A 22,534-nucleotide genomic window follows, 5' to 3' on the forward strand; every position below is an offset into this window, starting at 1 on the left:
TGGAATTGCTGTGCCAAGATGTGATGCAGCCAGCCAGAATACGGTCAACATAGAAGTTAGAGTATTTGATGATGTGCCAAACATCGAGACTGGAACACTGAGACAGCAGACAGTGTGCTGGCTCAACTCTGGCTGCTCTCAGACGAAGGACACTGAACTCGGGGGATTCCACCCTTTCTCTCTTTCCATGGAGCGAGAGAGAGCCTGTCAGTCTCCGAGATGGGGGCTAGGCGTATCAGCATGGAGGATGGTAACGTTGGAACTGCAAGTGGCTGGTCTCCACTCTCGTTGTTTCCTGGAATGACATCTCTCTCCCATGATGGGAGGGGAGGGAGCCTGTCTGATATATCAAAGTGCTGGTCTGTGAACTGTCATTGGATGGGATGGGTTTGGGTGGTAGAGGGAGTGCTAGGGGCGGGGGGGGGGGTCGCGAGACAGAGCCTGTCTGAGGTACCAAAGTGTGCTGGTTTGTGAGCTGTTGTTTGTGGGGGAGAGTTGGGGGTGGGAGAGAGCTTGTCTGAGGTACTGAAGTGTTGGTTTGTGGATTGTTGTTTATTGGGGGGGCAGAGTGTGATGGTGGGGGTTGAAGTGTGAGGGTGGGGGGGAGCGTGAGGGTGGGGGGAGTGTGAGGGTGGGGAGAGTGTGATGGTGGGGCCGGAGTGTGGGGGGTGGCCTGTCTCTGGATCAATGGGCTCTTTCGGGATTCTGCTGCTGCTCGCACAGTGGGGCTGGGGTGAGGGGTGAGGAGAGAGGGGAGAGTGGAGAGGGGAGAGGGGAGGGGGTGAAATGAAGGGGGAGAGGGGAGAGGGGAGGGGGCTGAGGAGAGGGGGGAGAGGGGAGGGGGTGAGGGGAAGAGGAGAGGGGAGAAGGGAGTGGGGAAGGGGTGAGGGGAGAGGGGAGGGGAGAGGGGGGTGAGGGGAGAGGGGAGGGGGCTGAGGGAGGGTGAGAGGGGAGAAGGGAGTGGGGAAGGGGTGAAGGGAGAGGGGAGAGGGGAGGAGGGTGAGGGGAGCGGGGGTGAGGGGTGAGGGGAGAGGGAAGGGGAGAGGGGAGAGGGGAGAGGAGAGGGGTGAGGGGTGAGCGGAGGGGGTGAGGAGTGAAGGGAGAGGGGAGAGGGAAGAGGGGAGGAGGTGAGGGGAGGGGCTGAGGGGAGAGGGTAGGAGGTGAGCGGAGGTGGGTGAGGGGTGAGGAGAGAGGGGAGGGGGAGAGGAGAGGGTGCTGAGGGGAGACGGGAGGGGGGTGAGGGGGAGAGAGGAGAAGGGGAGAGCGGGGAGAGGGGGAGGGGAGAGGGAGAGGGGAGAGGGAGAGAGGGGAGAAGGGAGGGGGAGAGGAGGAACAGAGTGGAGGGGGAGTGAGGGGTGAGGGGAGGGGGAGAGGGGAGGGGAGAGGAGAGGGGGCTGAGGGGAGAGGGGAGAGGGGAGGGTTTGAGGGTATGGGGAGAGGGGTGGAGTTGAGGGGGAGAGGGGAGGGGGAGGGAAGAGGGGGAGGTGAGGGGAGAGGGGGAGGGAAGAGGGGGAGGTGAGGGGAGAGGGGGAGAGGGGAGAGGGGGTGAGGGCAGAGGGGAGAGGGTAGGAGGTGAGCGGAGGGGGTGAGGGGTGAGGGGAGAGGGGAGAGGGGAAGGGTCAAGGGGAGAGAAGGGAGGGGGAGAGGAAAGGGGGCTGAGGGGAGCGGGGAGAGGGGAGGGGGTGAGGGGGAGAGGGGAGAGGGAAGGGGGAGAGGGGAGGGGTGAGGTGAGGGGGAGAGGGGAGGGGGAGAGGGGTGGGGGTGAGGGGGAGAGGGGAGAAGTGGAGAGGGGAGGGGTTGAGGGCGAGAGGAGAGAAGGGGGGAGCGGGGAAAGGGGAGAGGGGAGGGGGAGGGGGGCGAGGGGAGGGGGAGAGGGGTGAGGGGTGAGGGGAGAGGGAAGGGGAGAGGGGAGAGGGAAGAGGGGAGGAGGTGAGGGGAGGGGCTGAGGGGAGAGGGTAGGAGGTGAGCGGAGGTGGGTGAGGGGTGAGGAGAGAGGGGAGGGGGAGAGGAGAGGGTGCTGAGGGGAGACGGGAGGGGGGTGAGGGGGAGAGAGGAGAAGGGGAGAGCGGGGAGAGGGGGAGGGGAGAGGGAGAGGGGAGAGGGGGAGAGGGGAGAAGGGAGGGGGAGAGGAGGAACAGAGTGGAGGGGGAGTGAGGGGTGAGGGGAGGGGGAGAGGGGAGGGGAGAGGAGAGGGGGCTGAGGGGAGAGGGGAGAGGGGAGGGTTTGAGGGTATGGGGAGAGGGGTGGAGTTGAGGGGGAGAGGGGAGGGGGAGGGAAGAGGGGGAGGTGAGGGGAGAGGGGGAGGGAAGAAGGGGAGGTGAGGGGAGAGGGGGAGAGGGGAGAGGGGGTGAGGGCAGAGGGGAGAGGGTAGGAGGTGAGCGGAGGGGGTGAGGGGTGAGGGGAGAGGGGAGAGGGGAAGGGTCAAGGGGAGAGAAGGGAGGGGGAGAGGAAAGGGGGCTGAGGGGAGCGGGGAGAGGGGAGGGGGTGAGGGGGAGAGGGGAGAGGGAAGGGGGAGAGGGGAGGGGTGAGGTGAGGGGGAGAGGGGAGGGGGAGAGGGGTGGGGGTGAGGGGGAGAGGGGAGAAGTGGAGAGGGGAGGGGTTGAGGGCGAGAGGAGAGAAGGGGGGAGCGGGGAAAGGGGAGAGGGGAGGGGGAGGGGGGCGAGGGGAGGGGGAGAGGGGTGAGGGGTGAGGGGAGAGGGAAGGGGAGAGGGGAGAGGGAAGAGGGGAGGAGGTGAGGGGAGGGGCTGAGGGGAGAGGGTAGGAGGTGAGCGGAGGTGGGTGAGGGGTGAGGAGAGAGGGGAGGGGGAGAGGAGAGGGTGCTGAGGGGAGACGGGAGGGGGGGTGAGGGGGAGAGAGGAGAAGGGGAGAGCGGGGAGAGGGGGAGGGGAGAGGGAGAGGGGAGAGGGGGAGAGGGGAGAAGGGAGGGGGAGAGGAGGAACAGAGTGGAGGGGGAGTGAGGGGTGAGGGGAGGGGGAGAGGGGAGGGGAGAGGAGAGGGGGCTGAGGGGAGAGGGGAGAGGGGAGGGTTTGAGGGTATGGGGAGAGGGGTGGAGTTGAGGGGGAGAGGGGAGGGGGAGGGAAGAGGGGGAGGTGAGGGGAGAGGGGGAGGGAAGAGGGGGAGGTGAGGGGAGAGGGGGAGAGGGGAGAGGGGGTGAGGGCAGAGGGGAGAGGGTAGGAGGTGAGCGGAGGGGGTGAGGGGTGAGGGGAGAGGGGAGAGGGGAAGGGTCAGGGGGAGAGAAGGGAGGGGGAGAGGAAAGGGGGCTGAGGGGAGCGGGGAGAGGGGAGGGGGTGAGGGGGAGAGGGGAGAGGGAAGGGGGAGAGGGGAGGGGTGAGGTGAGGGGGAGAGGGGAGGGGGAGAGGGGTGGGGGTGAGGGGGAGAGGGGAGAAGTGGAGAGGGGAGGGGTTGAGGGCGAGAGGAGAGAAGGGGAGAGCGGGGAAAGGGGAGAGGGGGAGGGGGAGGGGGGCGAGGGGAGGGGGAGAGGGGTGAGGGGAGAGGGGAGAGGGCAGAGGGGAGGAGATAGGAGGGGGTGAGGGGAGGGGCTGTGGGCAGAGGGGAGAGGGGGAGGGAGCTGAGGGGAGAGGGGAGGGGTGAGAGGAGAGGGGAGAGGGGAGGGGTGAGGGGAGAGGGGAGAAGGGGAGAGGGGGAGAGGGGAGAGGGGAGGGGGAGAGGGGAGAGGCGTGAGGGGGAAGAGGAGGAGAAGGGAGGGCGAGAGGGGAGAGGGGTGAGGGGAAACGGGAGGGGACGGGGTGAGGGGTGAAGGGAGAGGGGAGGGGGATGGGTGAGGGGGGCGGGGAGAGGGGAGGGGCGGTGGGGGTGAGGCAGAGTGGAGATGGGAGCGGGGAGAGGGGAGGATGGTGAGGGGTGAGAGGAGAGCGGAGGGGGTGAGGGGTGAGGGGAGAGGTGAGAGGGGAGATGGGAGGGGGTGAGGGGAGAGGGGAGGGTGTGAGGGTTGAGGGGAGGAGAGAGGGGAGCAGGGAGAGTGGAGAGGGGAGAGGGGAGGGGGGTGAGTGGTGACGGGAGAGGGGAGAGGGAAGAAGGGAGAGGGGAGGGGTGATGGGAGAGGGGAGAGGGGAGGGGGTGAGGCAGAGGGGAGAGGGGAGAGGGGAGGGGTGAGGTGAGGGGGAGAGGGAGAGGAGAGGGGGCTGAGGGGAGAGGGGAGGGGTGAGGGTATAGTGAGAGGGGTGTGGGTGAGGGGGAGAGGGGAGAAGTGGAGAGGGGAGGGGGTGAGGGGAGGGGGTGAGGGCGAGAGGGGAGAAGAGGAGAGCGGGGAGAGGGGAGAGGGGGAGGGGGAGGGGAGGGGGAGAGGGGGCGAGGGGAGAGGGGGAGGGGGAGAGGGGGAGAGGGGAGGGGAGGGGGAGGGGCTGAGGGAAGGGGGAGAGGGGTGAGGGGAGAGGGCAGAGGGCAGAGGGGAGGGGATAGGAGGGGGTGAGTGGAGGGGCTGAGGGCAGAGGGGAGAGGGGAGAAAGGGGGGGTGAGGGGGAGGGGGAGAAGGGGAGAGGTGAAGAGGGGAGGGGAGGGTGTTGAGGGGAGGGGGAGGGGGTAGAGGGGACGGGGTGAGGGGAGAGGGGAGGAGAGGGGGAGAGGGGAGAGGGGGTGGGAGAGGTGAGAGGGAAGGGGAGAGGGGGAAAGGGGAGAGGGGGAAAGGGGAGAGGGGAGAGGGGAGAGGGGAGGGGTGAGGGGTGAGGGGAGAGGGAAGGGGGAGAGGGAAGGGGTGAGGGGAGAGGAGAGAGGGAAGGGGAGGGCGTGAGTGGTGAAGGGAGAGGGGAGAGTGGAGAGGGTAGGGAGGAGAGGGGAGGGGGAGAGTGGAGAGAGGTGAGGGGTGAGGGAAGTGGGGAGAGGGAGAGGGGAGGTGGATGAGGCAGAGGGGAGAGGGGAGGGGTGAGGGGTGAGGGGAGAGGGGAGTGAGGAGGGGAGGGGTGTGAGGGGTGAGGAGAGAGGGGAGAGGGGAGAGCGGAGGGAGGAGAGGAGAGATGGGTGAGGGGAGAGGGGTGAGGGGAGAGGGGAGGGGGGCTAATTGCTTCTGCTGGCGTGGGTGGGGATGGAGGGGAAGTTGATGATTTAGTTGCCGTTTGTTTGAAGGGAGGGTGAGGAGGGCATTGAGTTTGATGTTGCTGTCATCCTGCCGGGTTTCTTTGTGTCGTGGATGTCTGTGAAGAGGACAAATTTCAGGTTCTCTACTGTATACATACTCTGATATTAAATGTACTTTGAAACTGGCACTCTTTCTTCATGATTGCCAATGTAGTTACTTCAAACAGAGCAGGGAGCATTCACAGTTTGGCCCTTTGTGGTATTGAGCTTCAGCAGATGAATATTCAGGGGGCTCTGTACTCCTGTGGGCCAGTTTAGAATGATGAGGCAAAGTGGGAATTAATTTGTGGTATGGAGAGAACAGGCGAACGAGTGAACAGACTTGTACAGGTACAGTATCAGTAATTCGGAATAGTACTGATTGCGGGTTCAATCCACCATTCGGCAGTCCTGAGTTACTAATCTGTCATCCTGAAATTCCCTAACCTTTTTCTAAATAATCCTTCATTCTGAGTTCGACACACGATTGTGGCAGAGTGGTATTCTTTTCTTTAGACTCTTTAGATTTTCCACCAGTCCTCTGATGCTTCCTGGGGTCTGGGGCTGTTGAGCGGACCGGTCGCTGTTGGGATGTCCTGACCAATGCAGCGCACAGTTGGTCTTTTGAGGGAGATTTTTTTCTGAAGGTGAAATGGTGTTGATTTCAAACGTAGAAATCAATAATGAATCGGGATCGGGGCTAAACACTTACATAGCAACAGGAGGGTAGCGAGGGTAGTGACTGGAAGAAGGAAGGGCTGGAGGGAAAAAGTTAATGTTTGATTTGGGAAATTTTCCACCTGAGTTTGACTGATTTAATTTGGAAAAAAAAAGGATATAATGGTCTGATGCAGGGTCAGATTGCTTGCAACCTTCACATTGCATCTAAGTTTCCTGTCACATGCCCAGCGAACGCAAGGCCGCTGAAAGCCTCGTCTGTACCTTTACCGTGCTTCCTATTGTGTCTCTCCCCGTGTAAACATGCGCACAGCCCTCTCTTCAGTTTGCCCTGAGCTCCTGTCATCCATCGCCCGTTGTTGACATATTTTGGCTTCCTGTTTGCTAGTATTTCAATACCGAATTCATCTGTGGAGTATTTTGTAGTCCTTCTGTGACATTGTTATCATTTTTGGGGCGGGATGGTGGGTGGGCGGGGTGTCTCCTGAAAACCTCTGAGATCGATACGCCAATTTGCGCAGCTCGTGATTTAATCTCTCCATCACTCGCGGTCCTGCCTTTAGCCCAAAGTTGTGAAATTTCGTCTTTTAACTGTTTTGTAGCATTTGCCCTTCTCTCTGGAAATCGAACCACTGTTCTGCGCCCTCAGATCCTCATCCAGTTTCATGAGTTCAGTTTAGAACGGACAATCCCGGGGTCGCTACGTCAGTCTGGTGTCCCATTGGGATGTATCCTCGGTACTTCCCGGTTTCCCACCAGCATCGCCCAGAAGCCGCCTGTTGCCCACGCTGGAGCCCTGGAGAGCCCACGGCCGCTGGCGACCACTTCTCCAGCTGTCCGTAATGTGAGATCAGAACTCGCCGCCCGAAATCATATCACACTTTCTGCATCTGTAAGAAGCTTCCTAAAATCAATGAACGACTTCAGCCTGTCTGATCCTGTGCCGAAAGCGGACCGCGGTGCCGCGGAGCTGGCTTGGATAACTTGGTTCAATGAGTGAAAGTGGCTGTTTTAAGATGCTCTGGAAATCGCCTCTCGGCTCAGATACCCAGGTATTTTTCCGGAGTCACACTGCGTGCATTAAGGTCGGAACAGATACCAAGCCTTTATTTAAGAGCATGGGCGCGTGTTTTCGGAGATCTTGCGTGTACGAAGTACAAATGGGAATGAGGATGACAGATGGACGACTGGGCGGGCGGTTTGGGACAGGGTTAAGGGATGCGCGCAGTATCCGCGGGCTCGGACTGGGATACGGGTTGTCCAAGAATGAGACCGTGACGAGACAGGTGAGGCGATTACCGAGTTCGGCGTTCTTTATTCTTTTCAGAATTGCCGCAGAATCTGAGACCTTCATTTCCCCGCCGTGATCTGTTTTTTAAGGAGCGAGGAGGAAGGGGGGGCGGATTGGAGGGATCCTGGTCTTTAAGGGGACCGCAGAGTCTTCGATCGCCCGCACAACATTCGACAGGAGCAGCCGCCTCTGTCGGAGTGTTTTTGAAGAGGGCGACTGTGGGTCAGAGGACCGGCGGGACTTCTTGCTGGGTATACCTGGAAAGGGATATACCGGGATGGAGATGGGTGTGAGGATGTCTGGGATTGTGAGACTGGCTGTGGATGCTGGAGTAATGAGCTGTGATCCGCGAGCTGGGGTCTTGGGAGACCGGGATCTGGCTCTGTGTTCGTTCAGAAGCCACACAGACCCCCGACAACGGCGCGGCGTGGAGGTTTTAAGTCAGCGGCTTGGTTCTGGGGACGGTGCCCCTGGAGTGGGAAACTACGCGGTGGTGCCTGGCAGTCGGTTCTGGGTCGGGAGTCACCCTGCTGTCCCTCTGAAGCGCGGGTCCGGTAACGATGACCCGGATACTGCGCGTCCGCAGAGTGTTGCTGGCTGCGAACCCGGGGTCTGCCATGGGCAACTTGTTGTGGAGTTCTCGGCTTCCTTATCTCCATGACCCCGGCACCTGGGTACGGGACCGGGGATCGGGAGAGCATGGATGTGCTCTCATCATTCACGGCTCCTCCAGACCGGGCATTTCAGGTCTGGAATTCGCTGACAGCAACATGAGCTCACGGCAGGGATACCGAGTCTCGGGACCGACATCCGGATGGGTTGAGAATTCTGGGGTACTGGGGGCTTAGAACCGGAACTCGGTTCCCGTGGAAATGGGCGCAGGGGATAGAAGTGTGGGGCATGGGACGTCCCGACTAGCATAAAGGAAGGAGCGTGATATTTGGAAACCGGGGCGCAGGACACGGGGAGCTTAGACAACTGAGTAGTCAGGATGTCTGCCATCTGTGAGTGTGGGGGTGTCTGAGGGTACTGGAATACCTGTATCTAAGTGGGTGGGTGGGTGTGGGACTGTCTACAACCGAGGGGAATTGGTACATAGGTTTGTTCTTGACACATTGTACGGAGGCAGATTGAAAAGCAGGTAGTGTGATATAGTGTGTGGGTGCTGGACAGAGCATGTATTGGACAGAGCGTGTGGGTATTGACGAGGTTGTCTGGGTGTTGGACAGAGCGTGTGGGTATTGACGAGGTTGTCTGGGTGTTGACCATATAACGTACGCGTTAGATAGATTGTGTGCGCATTGGACAGATTGTGTGGGTATTGTAAAGATCCTGTGGGTCTTGGACAGAGTGTGTGGGTGTTGTACAGATTTTATGGGTGTTGGACAGATTGTGTGTGTGTTGGACAGAGTGTGTGGGTGTTGACCAGGTTGTCTGGGTGTTGGACAGAGCGTGTGGGTATTGACGAGGTTGTCTGGGTGTTGACCATATAATGTATGCGTTAGATAGATTGTGTGCGCATTGGACAGATTGTGTGGGTATTGTAAAGATCCTGTGGGTCTTGGACAGAGTGTGTGGGTGTTGGACAGAGTGTGTGGGTGTTGGGCTGATTGTGTGGGCGTTGGACAGATTGGGTGGGTGTGGGACAGAATGTGGGTATTGGACAGTGTGTGTGGGTGTTGGACAGAGTGAGTGGGCGTTGGACAGAGAGTGTGGGTGTTGAACAGATTGTGGGCATGTCGGTCTGATTGTCTGGGTGTTGGACTGATTGTGTGGGTGTTGGACAGACTGTGTGGATGTTAGACAGATTGTTCGGGTATTGGACAGATTGTGTGGGTGTTGGACAGATTGGGTGGGTGTTAGACAGATTGTGTGGGTGTTGAACAGACTGTGTGGGTGTTGGACAGACTGTGTGGGTGTTGAGCAGAGTGTGTGGGTGTTGGACAGATTGTGTGGGCGTTGGACAGAGAGTATGGGTGTTGGATGGATTGTGTGGTATTGGACAGATTGGGTGGGTGTTGAGCAGATTGTGTGGGTGTTGGACAGAGAGTGTGGGTGTTGGACAGATTGGGTGGGTGTTGAGCAGATTGTGTGGGTGTTGGACAGATTGGGTGGGTGTTGAGCAGATTGTGTGGGTGTTGGACAGATTGGGTGGGTGTTGAGCAGATTGTGTGGGTGTTGGACAGATTGGGTGGGTGTTGGACAGATTGGGTGGGTGTTGGACAGAGACTGTGGGTGTTGGACTGATTGTGTGGGTGTTAGACAGTGCATGTGGTGTTGGACAGAGAGTGTAGGTGTTGTACAGATCGTGAGGGTGTTGGACAGATAGTGTGTGGGTGTTGGACAGAGAGTGTGGGTTTTAGACAGAGTGTGGGTGTGGGACAGAATGTGGGTGTGTTGGACTGATTGTGTGTGGGTGTTGGACTGACTGTGTGGGTGTTGGACAGACTGTGTGGATGTTTGACACTGCATGTGGCGTTGGACAGATTGGGTGATTGTTGGACAGATTGGGTGGGTGTTGGACAGAGCATGTGGGTGTTGGACAGATTGGGGGAATTTCCCTACTGCAACCACCTCCTGTAAGTTTCACTATCCATAGCGTCCAGTACTGTTTCTTGAACTTTCAGTGGGCCTGTGCTACTGTTCGCTTTTACTCCAAGATCTATATTAAAATCAGGATAAACTAGCCTTAGATTTTAAGGTCTTAAACTGGCTAATATGCATCCAAAATATTCAGTGCAATTGTCCTACCCCCAACCAAAGACAGATAGTTTACGAAGCTTCATGAAGATTAACTTCCCTGTTTCCATTCCTTACCCCTTTGAGATTAATCTTTTTCATGTATTGTCTTGTTTGTTTTCTTCAGTGTTGCTTAATTATTATCATCATTAAATTACATAATCCCACCCCTTGTCTATGTCACTGCTACAAATTCTATATTCATGGGGAGAGCAGCTTGAACAAATCTCAAATTGATCTGCAATTGGAGACATTCTCCTTGATCTGACCACCCTCCCCCACCCCCTCTGTAACTCTAAACTAACCTGCTTTCTCATTTCCCCAGTTCTTCACGATGTATAATGTATACATTTCGGGATGTATATTGTATACATTTCAGGATGTACATTGTATACATTTCTCTGACATTAAATTGGACCTTTGAACCTTTGAGATGTTCACATTGTTTTTCTCACCACCGATGCCTGATGTGCTAAGTGTTTCTGGTAATTCCTGTTTTTATTTCAGATTTCCATTGTCTGCAATTCTTTTTATGGGCAATTGCACGGACTGTAAATTTGTCAGTCTCTAAAGCAACGTTAAGCCTATCCTGTTTACCCTAATCCAGGTCCTGCCTTTTACTTTCTCTTCTCTCCTCTTTTCCCCTTGAATGCATCTGCCCAGGTTGTATGGCGTGCTCTATGTATCCGGAAGATTCCAGTGTTCCCTCATAGAATATTGCCAGCTGCAAAGTTATAGAAAACTATTTTTATCCATGATAATCCAGTGTTCTTTCAGCAGGGCCGGTCTCTCCCACCTTTTAACTCGGAGCTTGTTCCTAATTCACGCTAAAACGTGGAGTACCTCCCTTCCTTTGCCTTAGTTGTTTACATTTCATTTTATGTTTTGGAGCCTTGTTGTGCTCTTTTTCCTTCTTTCTTGTAATAGACTCTTAACCAACAGGTTTGGCAGCTGAATAGATCTGTACTGTTACTGCTCGGAATGCTGAGCATCAACCCTGTAGTCTGGGAGACAACACTCAACCTATGTTCTTCCTCAGAGTTTCTATAAGTCAATTAGGCACTTCTGTTACTTTTTCTCTTCTCTACTCATGCCATAGTTTTTACAGTCACTTGCAATATTGAGCTTAATTTATAAAACCAACCCTCTGAACCAAATGCTCTTGCTCTTCACCCAGGTCAGAATCAGAATCACCTTAATTATCACTAACGTATGTTGATAAATTTGTTGTTTTGTGGCCCCAGTACAGTTCAAGACATGCAAGACATAAAAATTACAATAAACAGTGAAAAGAGGAATAAAGATGGGCCATTCAGAAATCTGATGGCAGACGGGAAGAAGCTTTTTCTGAAGTACTAGCCGTGGGTCTTCATGCCCCTGTACCTCCTCTCCAGTGATAGTAATGAGAAGAGGGCATATCCTGTATGGTGACTGAGGCACTGCTCTTGACAAAAGGGAGGGTTATGCCCATGATGGAGCTACGAAGCTCTGGAACCTCTCTCGATCCTGCACACTGGAGCCTCCATACCAGGAACCAGTCACAATGCTCTTCCTTGTACATCTGTAGAAATTTGTAGGAGTCTCCAGTGACATACCAAATCTCCCTAAATCCCTTATGATGTAGAATCACTGGTGTTGTTTTTGGGCCCAGTGTAGATCCTCTGCGATGTTGAATAGCCTGGAACCCAACCCCACTTTTCACTGCGAAGTGAGTTCTCCCGACTGCCCCTTCCTGAGGGCCACAATCCATTTCTTGGTCTTGCTGATGCTGAGTGTGGGTTTGTTGCTGCAGCGCCACTCGAACAGCCAATCTATCTCACTCCTGGACACCTCCTCGTCATCATCTGAAATTCTAACAATAGCAGTTGTTCCATCGGTAAATGTATGAATGGTACTGTAGAGTGATCAGAGCAGTGGCCGATTCTCAATGATGAATACAGTCCAAATGAATGACCACTATTTAAACTGACTGTAATGCTTTCATTAACTGCGAGTGAACACTGTACTTCACTGTGTTTTATTGTCCTACCCACCATATAGTGGGCACTACCTGGAACCTGTCCAGCTTTCAGACCAATTTCAACATTATCAATGGACATTGTGAACAGAAATGCCCACCAAAGCAGAACCCTGCAAAGCCAATACAACCACTCTGAACTGAAATCTTCTGTTTCCTCCTTTAAAAATATACTTTTTAGCCCAGATAGCAACATCTTTCTCTCACTGCTGCAGACGGAAGTTCCCACTTGCTTCAAAAAGAGAACAATTATACCAGTGCCTAAGAAGAATAATGTGAGCTGCCTTAGTGACTATCACCCAGTAGCACTCACATCGACTGTGATGAAATGCTTTGCGAGGTTGGTCATGACTAGGCTGAACTCCTGCCTCAGCAAGGACCTGGACCCATTGCAATTTGCCTATCATCACAACAGGTCAATGGCAGACGCAATCTCAATGGCTCTTCACACAGCTTTAGATCACCTGGACAACACAAACACCTATGTCAGGATGCTGTTCATCGACTATAGCTCAGCATTTAATATCATCATTCCCTCAATCCTGATTGAGAAGTTGCAGAACCTGGGCCTTTGTACCTCCCTCTGCAATTGGATCCTTGACTTCCTAACCGGAAGACCACAATCTGTGTGGATTGGTGATAACATCTCCTCCTCACTGACGATCAACACTGGCGCACCTCGGGTGTGTACTTAGCCCACTGATCTACTCTCTCTATACCCATGACTGTGTGGCTAGGCATAGCTCAAATACCATCTATAAATTTGCTGACGATACAACCATTGTTGGTAGAATCTCAGGTGGTGACGAGAGAGCATACAGGAGTGAGATATGCCAACTAGTGGAGTGGTGTCACAGCAACAACCTGGCACTCAATGTCAGTAAGATGAAAGAGCTGATTGTGGACTTCAGTAAGGGTAAGACGAAGGAACACATACCAATCCTCACAGAGGGATCAGAAATGGGAGAGAGTGAGCAGCTTCAAGTTCCTTGGTGTCAAGATCTCTGAGGATCTAACCTGGTCCCGACACACCGATGCAGTTACAAAGAAGGGAAGACAGCAGCTATACTTCATTAGGAGTTTGAAGAGATTTGGTTGTCAACAACTACACTCAAAAGCTGTTATAGATGTACTTTGGAGAGCATTCTGACAGGCTGCATCACTGTCTGGTATGGAGGGGCTACTGCACAGGACTGAAAGAAGCTGCAAAGGGTTGTAAATCTAGTCAGCTCCATCTTATTTACTAGCCTAAAGTACCTAGGACATCTTTAGGGAGTGGTGTCTCAGAAAGGCAGTGCCCATTATTAAGGACCTCCAGCACCCAGGGCATGCCCTTTTCTCACTGTTACCATCAGGTAGGAGGTACAGAAGCCTGAAGGCACACACTCAGCGATTCAGGAACAGCTTCTTCCCCTCTGCCATCCGATTCCTAAATGGACATTGAGCACTTGGACACTGCCTCAGTTTTTAAATATATGATATTGCTGTTTCTTGCATGATTTTTAATCTATTCAATATACATATACTGTTATTGATTTATTTATTATTATTATTTTATTTTTTTCTTCCATATTATTTATTGCATTGAACTGGTGCTGCTAAGTTAACAAATTTCACAACACATGCTGGTGATAATAAACCTGATTCTGATTCCGATCTTTAATTGTGCACCCCTTGTTTTCCTCCCAGCTCCTCTGGTACAATGTGCTTTTGAAACTCAGCTTCCAGCTATCTGCCACTCTAACTTTCTATTCCGTCCCCACTCTGACCTCGTGCCTTTGACTCCAGCATTGTTACAGTGAAGCCCAACATAAGCTCAAGAAGCTGCATCTCGCCCACAGCCTCAGCATGTTAAACCCACAGATTCAACAATGAATTCAACGCTTCAGATAACCAGCCTTTCCAGTCTGCATCAGAATTGGTTCCCTCAATGAAAGATCAGTGATTTGCATTGTTAATTCAGTGTTTCTCACTTCTAATCCAGCATTCATTTTTGCCTCAGATGTCTAGTACTCCTATGCTCTGTGTCCCACCATTGAGTTCCCCACTGTTAACACCTCCTCCAAATGGATCAATTGTCATCAACAAGCCTTTGCCACCGTCTCTTAGAAAGAACTAATACTCCTGTGTCATCTGGATCAACGTGACTCCACATTATTGTAGCAGTCCCTTTGTTCTCTCTGCCCAACCCCTCTCTGTAACTTTAAACACACACTTGTTTGATAAAAGGTCATCTGTAAAAAACAACTGACTGAACGTCAGTATAAATGTTGCCTGACTCCCTGGGTATTTCCATATTTTCTGCTTTTGTCTTTGTTCTTTCCCCTTTGCACCGTAACATTAACTACTTTAAAATGCATATAGTTGTGGGTTTCTCTTAACTGGACAACTCTTGTATTTCTTCAGTGAGTCTGTCAGCTGTCTACACCATGGATCAAATGTTTAAGGCTGTTCTGTTCCTGTATGTGGCAGAGTCTGCCTTTGCCAAGGAACCCATCCAACCTGCGGTCAACATCGCTGTTATACTTGGAGGCTCTTGGTACCACATGGAATTCAAAGGTAGCTTCAATGGAGACATCTTCCAAGACCTGCCCATACAAATCAACACTGTCACACTAATAATGAACAACACTAATCCCAGCAGTCTGATCTCAAACATCTGCGAGGTGCTGCCCAGATCCAGGATCCACGCCATTATCTTTGAGGACGTTATTGAATCTGAGGCTGTGGCGTTGATTCTGGACTTCATGTCTGCACACGTCTCAGTACCCATCATCGGAATGAACAGAGGTTCCACACTTGTGCTGAATCCAAAGGTAAGTTCCAGTGTCTCTCTCCCTTCCCCTCACCCTCTCCCTTCCCCTCTCCCTCTCTCACCTGTCACCCTCTCCCTTCCCCTCTCTCACCCCTCCCTCTCCCTCTTCTCTATGCCCCCTCACTCTCTCCCTTCCCCTCTCCCTCTCTCACCCCTCTCTCTCCCTCTCTCCCCCTCTCCCCTTCTCTCTCTCCCTCTCTCTCCCTTCTCTTTCTCCCTCTCCCTCTCACTCTCCCCCTTCCCCTCTCTCACCCCCCCTCTCTTTCCCCCTTCTCTCTCTCTTTCTCTCTCTCTCTCCTTCCCTCCCATGACCTCCCGTGCCCTGGCAATTCAGGTGCTTGCCAGGAGACTTGTTAAATGCTGTGAGCATCCCTGTCCCTGCCACGGTCTCCTGGGTCTGGAAGATGTTTTGGAGAAGTCTTGGTAAGTTTTTCTGCTGACACACCCAGCCAGCACAGACTGACCCTGCACAGTGCACAGTGCCATCACAGAGTACTGGAGATGGAGAGAATAAATGTTTTGGTGTGGATGAAGTGCCTACAACAGAGTTGCTCAGGCCTGAATGCAGACGTTGTGAATGTAGTGGAAATGTTTCCTGACAGAAAATGTCCACCTGCCAGAAACTGAAAGGACGGCTTTGTGCTGTTGCACTGGACAGAATCTCATGGAAAATTGTCTTAAGCCCTTTAGCTAACATTGTTGCTGCCGTACAATGTTAACAGTCTGACTAAACATGTCTTCTTTACAAGAGTGTTCCATGGAATAAGCTTATTCTCCAGAGTGCGATGTGGGCACATGTGTACTGACAGTGTGAGCCTTGTCTGTCAGTCTCACACTCAACCTTATTCATTAGACAGTGTCACCGACACGTCTGATTCACCAGACAGTGTCACAAGGGGTGGTCTTGAGCACCAGATACAGAGTTTGTTTACCGTGGCAGTGTGCACGGTGAGACCTGTGCACCCGATAGCCGTCTCACAGGCTGAGTCTCTTCATCAGCCTTGTCAGACAGAGGCTGGTAGAAGTGCTTCAGTTACCAGATGCCTATCCTGGAGATCCTGCCTTGACTCCCAGCACCGGTCCATGCGATAGCAGGCAGAGTGGCACGCATCAAACAGCAAAGTGCCTGTTGGAGGGGGATCCTCGGTGTGGTGCCTGGCAGAGTAGCAAGCTGCAAGTGATACCTGTGAAAGTGGAAGGCTCCAGGTGTGCAGTCCAGTCAAGGACAGTTGCACTTGAATCCCGGGGGGACCAATATCCTGGCAGGGAGGTTTGCTAAGGCTACTGGGGAGAGTTTAAACTAGAATTGTTGGGGGGTGGGAACCGAACTGAAGAGACTGGGGAAGAGGTGGTTGGCTCACAAATAGAGAAAGCTTGGAGACAGTGTGAGAGGGAGGATAGGCAGGTGATAGGGAAGGGATGAGCTCAGACCGAAGGTTTGAGATGTGTCTATTTTAACGCAAGGAGTGTTGTGAACAAAGCGGATGAGCTTAGAGCGTGGATTAGTACTTGGAGATATGATGTGGTGGCCATTACAGAGACTTGGATGGCTCAGGGACAGGAATGGTTACTTAGAGTGCCAGACTCTCGATGCATCAGAAAGACAAGGAGGGAGGCAAAAGAGGTGGAGGCGTGGCACTGTTGATCAGAGATAGTGTCACGGCCGTAGAAAAGGTGGACACCATGGAGGGATTGTCTATGGAGTCTCTGTGGGCGGAGGTTAGGAAAAGGAAGGGGTCAATAACTTTACTGAGTGCTTTTTATAGGCTGCCCAATAGTAACAGGGATATCGAGGAGCAGATTGTGAAACAGATCCTGGAAAGGTGTAATAATAACCGAGTTGTTGTGATGGGAGATCTTAATTTCCCAAATATCGATTGGCATCTCCCTAGAGTGAGGGGTTTAGATGGGGTGGAGTTTGTTAGGTGTGTTCAGGAAGGTTTCTTGACACAAAATGTAGATAAACCTACAAGAGGAGAGACTGTACTTGATCTGGTATTGGGAAATGAACCTGGTCAGGTGTCAGATCTCTCAGTGGGAGAGCATTTTGGAGATAGGGATCATAATTCTATCTCCTTTACAATAGTATTGGAGGGAGATAGAAACAGACAAGTTAGAAAAGTGTTTAATTGGAGTAAGGGGAGTTATGAAGCTATCAGGCAGGAAATCAAAAGCTTAAATTGTAAACAGATGTTCTCAGAGAAAAGTATGGAAGAAATGTGGCAAATGTTCAGGGGATATTTGTGTGGAGTTCTGCATAGGTACGCTCCAATGAGACAGGGAAGTTATGGTAGGGTACAGGAACCATTGTGTACAAAGGCTGTAATAAATCTAGTCAAGAAGAAAAGAAAAGCTTAAAAAAGGTTCAGAGAGCTAGGTAATGTTAGAGATCTAGAAGATTATAAGGCTAATAGGAAGCAGCTTAAGAAGGAAATTAGGAGAGCCAGAAGGGGCCAACGATATAGGTAAAAAACGGGATGAGGTCCTACAAGGTGAACTTAGGGAGTTAGGAAATAAACTAAAAAGTAGGACCACAAAGGTAATAATCTCCAGATTACTACCACTGCCACACGTTAGTCAGAGTAGAAATAGGAGGATATTTCAGATGAATACATGGCTTGAAAAATGGTGTAAGTGGGAGGGATACAAATTTCTGGGGCATTGGAACAGTTCTGGAGGAGGTGGGACCGGTACAAACAGGACGGTGTGCACCTGGGCTGGACTGGAACCAATGTCCTAGCGGGAGCATTTGCTACTGTTGCTCAGAAGGATTTAAACTAATGTGGCAGGGGGATGGGAACAAGTGCAGAGAGACAGAGGGGTGTAAAATGAGGGTAGAAGCAAAAAGTAGTAAGGTGAAAAGTAAAAGTGGCAGGCTGGCAAATCCAGGGCAAAAATCAAAAAGGGCCACTTATCAACATAATTGTATAAGGGCTAAGAGTGTTGTAAAAGCGAGCCTGAAGGCTTTGTGTGTCAATGCAAAGAGCATTCTTAACAAGGTGGATGAATTAAAAGTGCAGATTGTTATTAATGAATATGATATAGTTGGGATCACAGAGACATGGCTCCAGGGTGACCAAGGATGGGAGCTCAACGTTCAGGGATATTCAATATTCAGGAGGGATAGACATGAAAGAAAAGGAGGTGGGGTGGCGTTGCTGGTTAGAGAGGAGATTAATGCAATAGAACGGAAAAATCATTAGCCGGGAGGATGTGGAATCGATATGGGTAGAGCTGCATAACACTAAGGGGCAGAAAAGGCTGGTGGGAGTTGTGTACAGGCCACCTAACAGTAGTAGTGAGGTCGGAGATGGCATTAAACAGGAAATTAGAAATGCGTGCAATGAAGTATCAGCAGTTATAATGCAAACAACAGGAATTCTGCAGATGCTGGAAATTCAAGCAACATACATCAAAGTTGCTGGTGAACGCAGCAGGCCAAGCAGCATCTATAGGAAGAGGCGCAGTCGACGTTTCAGGCCGAGACCCTTCGTCAGGACTAACTGAAGGAAGAGTGAGTAAGGGATTTGAAAGTTGGAGGGGGAGGGGGAGATCCAAAATGATAGGAGAAGACAGGAGGGGGAGGGATAGAGCCGAGAGCTGGACAGGTGATAGGCAAAAGGGGATACGAGAGGATCATGGGACAGGAGGTCCGGGAAGAAAGACAAGGGGGGGGGTGACCCAGAGGATGGGCAAGAGGTATATTCAGAGGGACAGAGGGAGAAAAAGGAGAGTGAGAGAAAGAATGTGTGCATAAAAATGAGTAACAGATGGGGTACGAGGGGGAGGTGGGGCCTTAGCAGAAGTTAGAGAAGTCGATAGAAGAGAAGTTAGAGCAGTTATAATGGGTGACTTCAACCTACATATAGATTGGGTGAACCAAATTGGTAAGGGTGCTGAGGAAGAGGATTTCTTGGAATGTATGCGGGCTAGTTTTCTGAACCAACTAGAGAGCAGGCCATTCTGGACTGGGTATTGAGCAATGAGGAAGGGTTAGTTAGCAATCTTGTCGTGAGAAGCCCCTTGGGTAAGAGTGACCATAATATGGTGGAATTCTTCATTAAGATGGAGAGTGATATAGTTAATTCAGAAACAAAGATTCTGAACTTAAAGAAGGGTAACTTTGAAGGTATGAGACGTGAATTAGCTAAGATAGACTGGCAAATGACACTTAAAGGGTTGACGGTGGATATGCAATGGCAAGCATTTAAAGATCGCATGGATGAACTACAACAATTGCTCATCCCAGTTTGGCAAAAGAATAAACCAGGGAAGGTAGAGCACCCGTGGCTGACAAGGGAAATTAGGGATAGTATCAATTCCAAAGAAGAAACATACAAATTAGCCAGAAAAAGCGGCACACCTGAGGACTGGGAGAAATTCAGAGTCCAGCAGAGGAGGACAAAGGGCTTAATTAGGAAAGAGAAAAATGATTATGAGAGAAAACTGGCAGGGAACATAAAAACTGACTGTAAAAGTTTTTATAGATATGTGAAAAGAAAAAGATTGGTTAAGACAAATGTAGGTCCCCTACAGACAGAAACAGGTGAATTGATTATAGGGAGCAAGGACATGGCAGACCAATTGAATAACTACTTTGGTTCTGTCTTCACTAAGGAGGACATAAATAATCTTCCAGAAATAGTAGGGGACCGAGGGTCTAGTGAGATGGAGGAACTGAGGGAAATACATGTTAGTAGGGAAGTGGTGTTAGGTAAATTGAAGGGATTGAAGGCAGATAAATCCCAGGGCCAGATGGTCTGCATCCCAGAGTGCTTAAGGAAGTAGCCCAAGAAATAGTGGGTGCATTAGTGATAATTTTTCAAAACTCTTTAGATTCTGTATTAGTTCCTGAGGATTGGAGGGTGGCTAATGTAACCCCTCTTTTTAAAAAAGGAGGGAGAGAGAAACTGGGGGAATTATAGACCAGTAAGCCCGATATTGGTGGTGGGGAAACTGCTAGAGTCAGTTATCGAAGATGTGAAAACAGCACATTTGGAAAGCGGTGAAATCATTGGACAAAGTCAGCATGGATTTGTGAAGGGAAAATCATGTCTGACGAATCTCATAGAATTTTTTGCGGATGTAACTAGTAGAGTGGATAGGGGAGAACCAGTGGATGTGGTATATTTGGATTTTCAAAAGGCTTTTGACAAAGTCCCACACAGGAGATTAGTGTGCAAACTGAAAGCACACGGTATTGGGGGTATGGTATTGATGTGGATAGAGAATTGGTTTAGATGAGGGAATTAAATGCAGCATCTCCAAGTTTGCGGATGACACAAAGCTGGGCGGCAATGTTAGCTGTGAGGAGGATGCTGAGAGGATGCAGGGTGACTTGGATAGGTTAGGTGAGTGGGCAAATTCATGGCAGATGCAATTTAATGTGGATAAATGTGAGGTTATCCACTTTGGTGGCAAGAACAGGAAAACAGATTATTATCTGAATGGTGGCCAATTAGGAAAAGGGGAGGTGCAACGAGACCTGGGTGTCATTATACACCAGTCATTGAAAGTTGGCATACAGGTACAGCAGGCGGTGAAAAAGGCGAATGGTATGCTGGCATTCATAGCAAGAGGATTTGAGTACAGGAGCAGGGAGGTACTACTGCAGTTGTACAAGGCCTTGGTGAAACCACACCTGGAGTGTTGTGTGCAGTTTTGGTCCCCTAATCTGAGGAAAGATATTTTGCCATAGAGGGGGTACAAAGAAGGTTCACCAGATTGATTCCTGGGATGTCAGGACTTTCATATGATGAAAGACTGGATCGACTAGGCTTATACTGTCTGGAATTTAGAAGACTGAGGGGGGATCTTATTGAAACGTATAAAATTCTAAAGGGATTGGCCAGGCTAGATGCAGGAAGATTGTTCCCGATGTTGGGGAAGTCCAGAACGAGGGGTCACAGTTTGAGGATAAAGGGGAAGCCTTTTAGGACCGAAATGAGGAAAAACTTCTTCACATGGAGAGTGGTGAATCTGTGGAATTCTCTACCACAGGAAACAGCTGAGGCCAGTTCATTGGCTATATTTAAGAGGGAGTTAGATATGACTCTTGTGGCTAAAGGGATCAGGGGGTATGGAGGGAAGGCTGGTACAGGGTTCTGAGTTGGATGATCAGCCATGATCGTACTGAATGGCGGTGCAGGCTCAAAGGGCCAAATGGCCTACTCCTGCACCTATTTTCTATGTTTCTATGTTTCTGTGGGTCATGAGAAGGCCTTGGCGGGCAGGATTAAAGAAAACTCCAAGGCATTCTACAAGTTTGTGAAGAGCAAGAGGATAAGACATGAAAGAATAGGACCTATCAAGTGTGACTGTGGGAAAGTGTGTATGGAACCGGAGGAAATAGCAGAGTACTTAATGAATACTTTGCTTCAGTATTCACTATGGAAAGGGATCTTGGTGATTGTAGTGATGACTTGCAGCAGACTGAAAAGCTTGAGCATGTAGATATTAAGAAAGAGGACATGCAGGAGTTTTTGGAAAGCATCAAGTTGGATAAGTCGCCGTGACCAGATGAGATGTACTCCAGGCTACTGTGGGAGGCAAGGGAGGAGATTGTTTAGCCTCTGGCGATGATCTTTGCATCATCAATGGGGACGGGAGAGGTTCCAGAGGATTGGACGGTTGAGGATGTTGTTCCTTTATTCAAGAAAGGGAATAGAGATAGACCAGGAAATTATAGACCAGTGAGTCTTACTTCAGTGGTTAGTAAGTTGATGGAGAAGATCCTGAGAGGCAGGATTTATGAACATTTGGAGAGGTATAATATGATTAGGAATAGTCAGCATGGCTTTGTCAAGGGAAGGTTGTGCCTTACGAGCCTGATTGAATTTTTTGAGGATGTGACTAAACACATTGATGAAGGTAGAGCAGTAGATGTAGTGTATATGGATTTCAGCAAGGCATTTGATAAGGTATCCCATGCAAGGCTTATTGAGAAAGTAAGGAGGCATGGCATCCAAGGGGACCTTGCTTTGTGGATCCGGCACTGGCTTGCCCACAGAAGGCAAAGAGTGGTTGTAGACGAGTCATATTCTGCATGGAGGTCGGTCACCAATGGTGTGCCTCAGGGATCTGTTCTGGGACCCTTACTCTTCATGATTTTTATAAATGACCTGGATGAGGAAGTGGAGGGATGGGTTAGTAAGTTTGCTGATGACACAAAGGTTGGAGGTGTTGTGGATATTGTGGAAGGCTATCAGAGGTTACAGCAGGACATTGATAGGATGCAAAACTGGGCTGAGAAGTGGCGGATGGAGTTCAACCCAGTTAAGTGTGAAATGATTCATTTTGGTAGGTCAAATATGATGGCAGAATATAGTATTAATGGTAAGACTCTTGGCCGTGTGGAGGATCAGAGGGATCTTGGGGTCTGAGTCCATAGGACGCTCAAAACAGCTGCGCAGGTTGACTCTGTGGTTAAGAAGGCATACGGTGTATTGGCCTTCATTAATCATGGAATTAAATTTAGGATCCGAGAGGTAATGTTGCAGTTATATAGGACCCTGGTCAGACCCCACTTGGAGTACTGTGCTCAGATCTGGTCACCTCACTACAGGAAGGATGTGGAAACCATAGAAAAGGCGCAGAGGAGATTTCCAAGGATGTTGCCTGGATTGGGGAGCATGCCTTATGAGAATAGGTTGAGTGAACTCGGCCTTTTCTCCTTGGAGTGACAGAGAATGAGGGGTGACCTGACAGAGGTGTATAAGATGAGAAGCATTGATCGTGTGGATAGTCAGAGGCTTTTTCCCAGGGCTGAAATGGTTGCCACAAGAGGACACAGGTTTAAGGTGCTGGGGAGTAGGTACAGAGGAGATGTCAGGGGTAAGTTTTTTACTCAGAGAGTGGTGAGTGCGTGGAATGGGCTGCTGGCAACAGTGGTGGGGGTGGATATGATAGGGTCTTTTAAGAGACT

At 51.3% G+C, this 22,534-nt stretch overlaps 1 protein-coding gene across 1 annotated transcript in view; it reads left to right on the top strand.

Moving 5' to 3' along the window:
* Window positions 1–6,412: 6,412 nt before the first annotated feature.
* Window positions 6,413–22,534, top strand: part of LOC134336574 (glutamate receptor ionotropic, NMDA 2C-like) — a 118,949-nt gene continuing 102,827 nt past the window's right edge. Inside the window, exons 1-2 of the mRNA XM_063030860.1 lie at window positions 6,413–6,800; window positions 14,202–14,611. Coding sequence (XP_062886930.1) covers window positions 14,225–14,611 — 387 coding nt within the window. The 5' untranslated portion in view covers window positions 6,413–6,800; window positions 14,202–14,224. The remainder of the gene's footprint in view (window positions 6,801–14,201; window positions 14,612–22,534) is intronic.

The sequence above is a fragment of the Mobula hypostoma genome, chromosome 22 (genome assembly GCF_963921235.1).
Source record: "Mobula hypostoma chromosome 22, sMobHyp1.1, whole genome shotgun sequence".
NCBI classification, from domain to species: Eukaryota; Metazoa; Chordata; class Chondrichthyes; order Myliobatiformes; family Myliobatidae; genus Mobula; species Mobula hypostoma.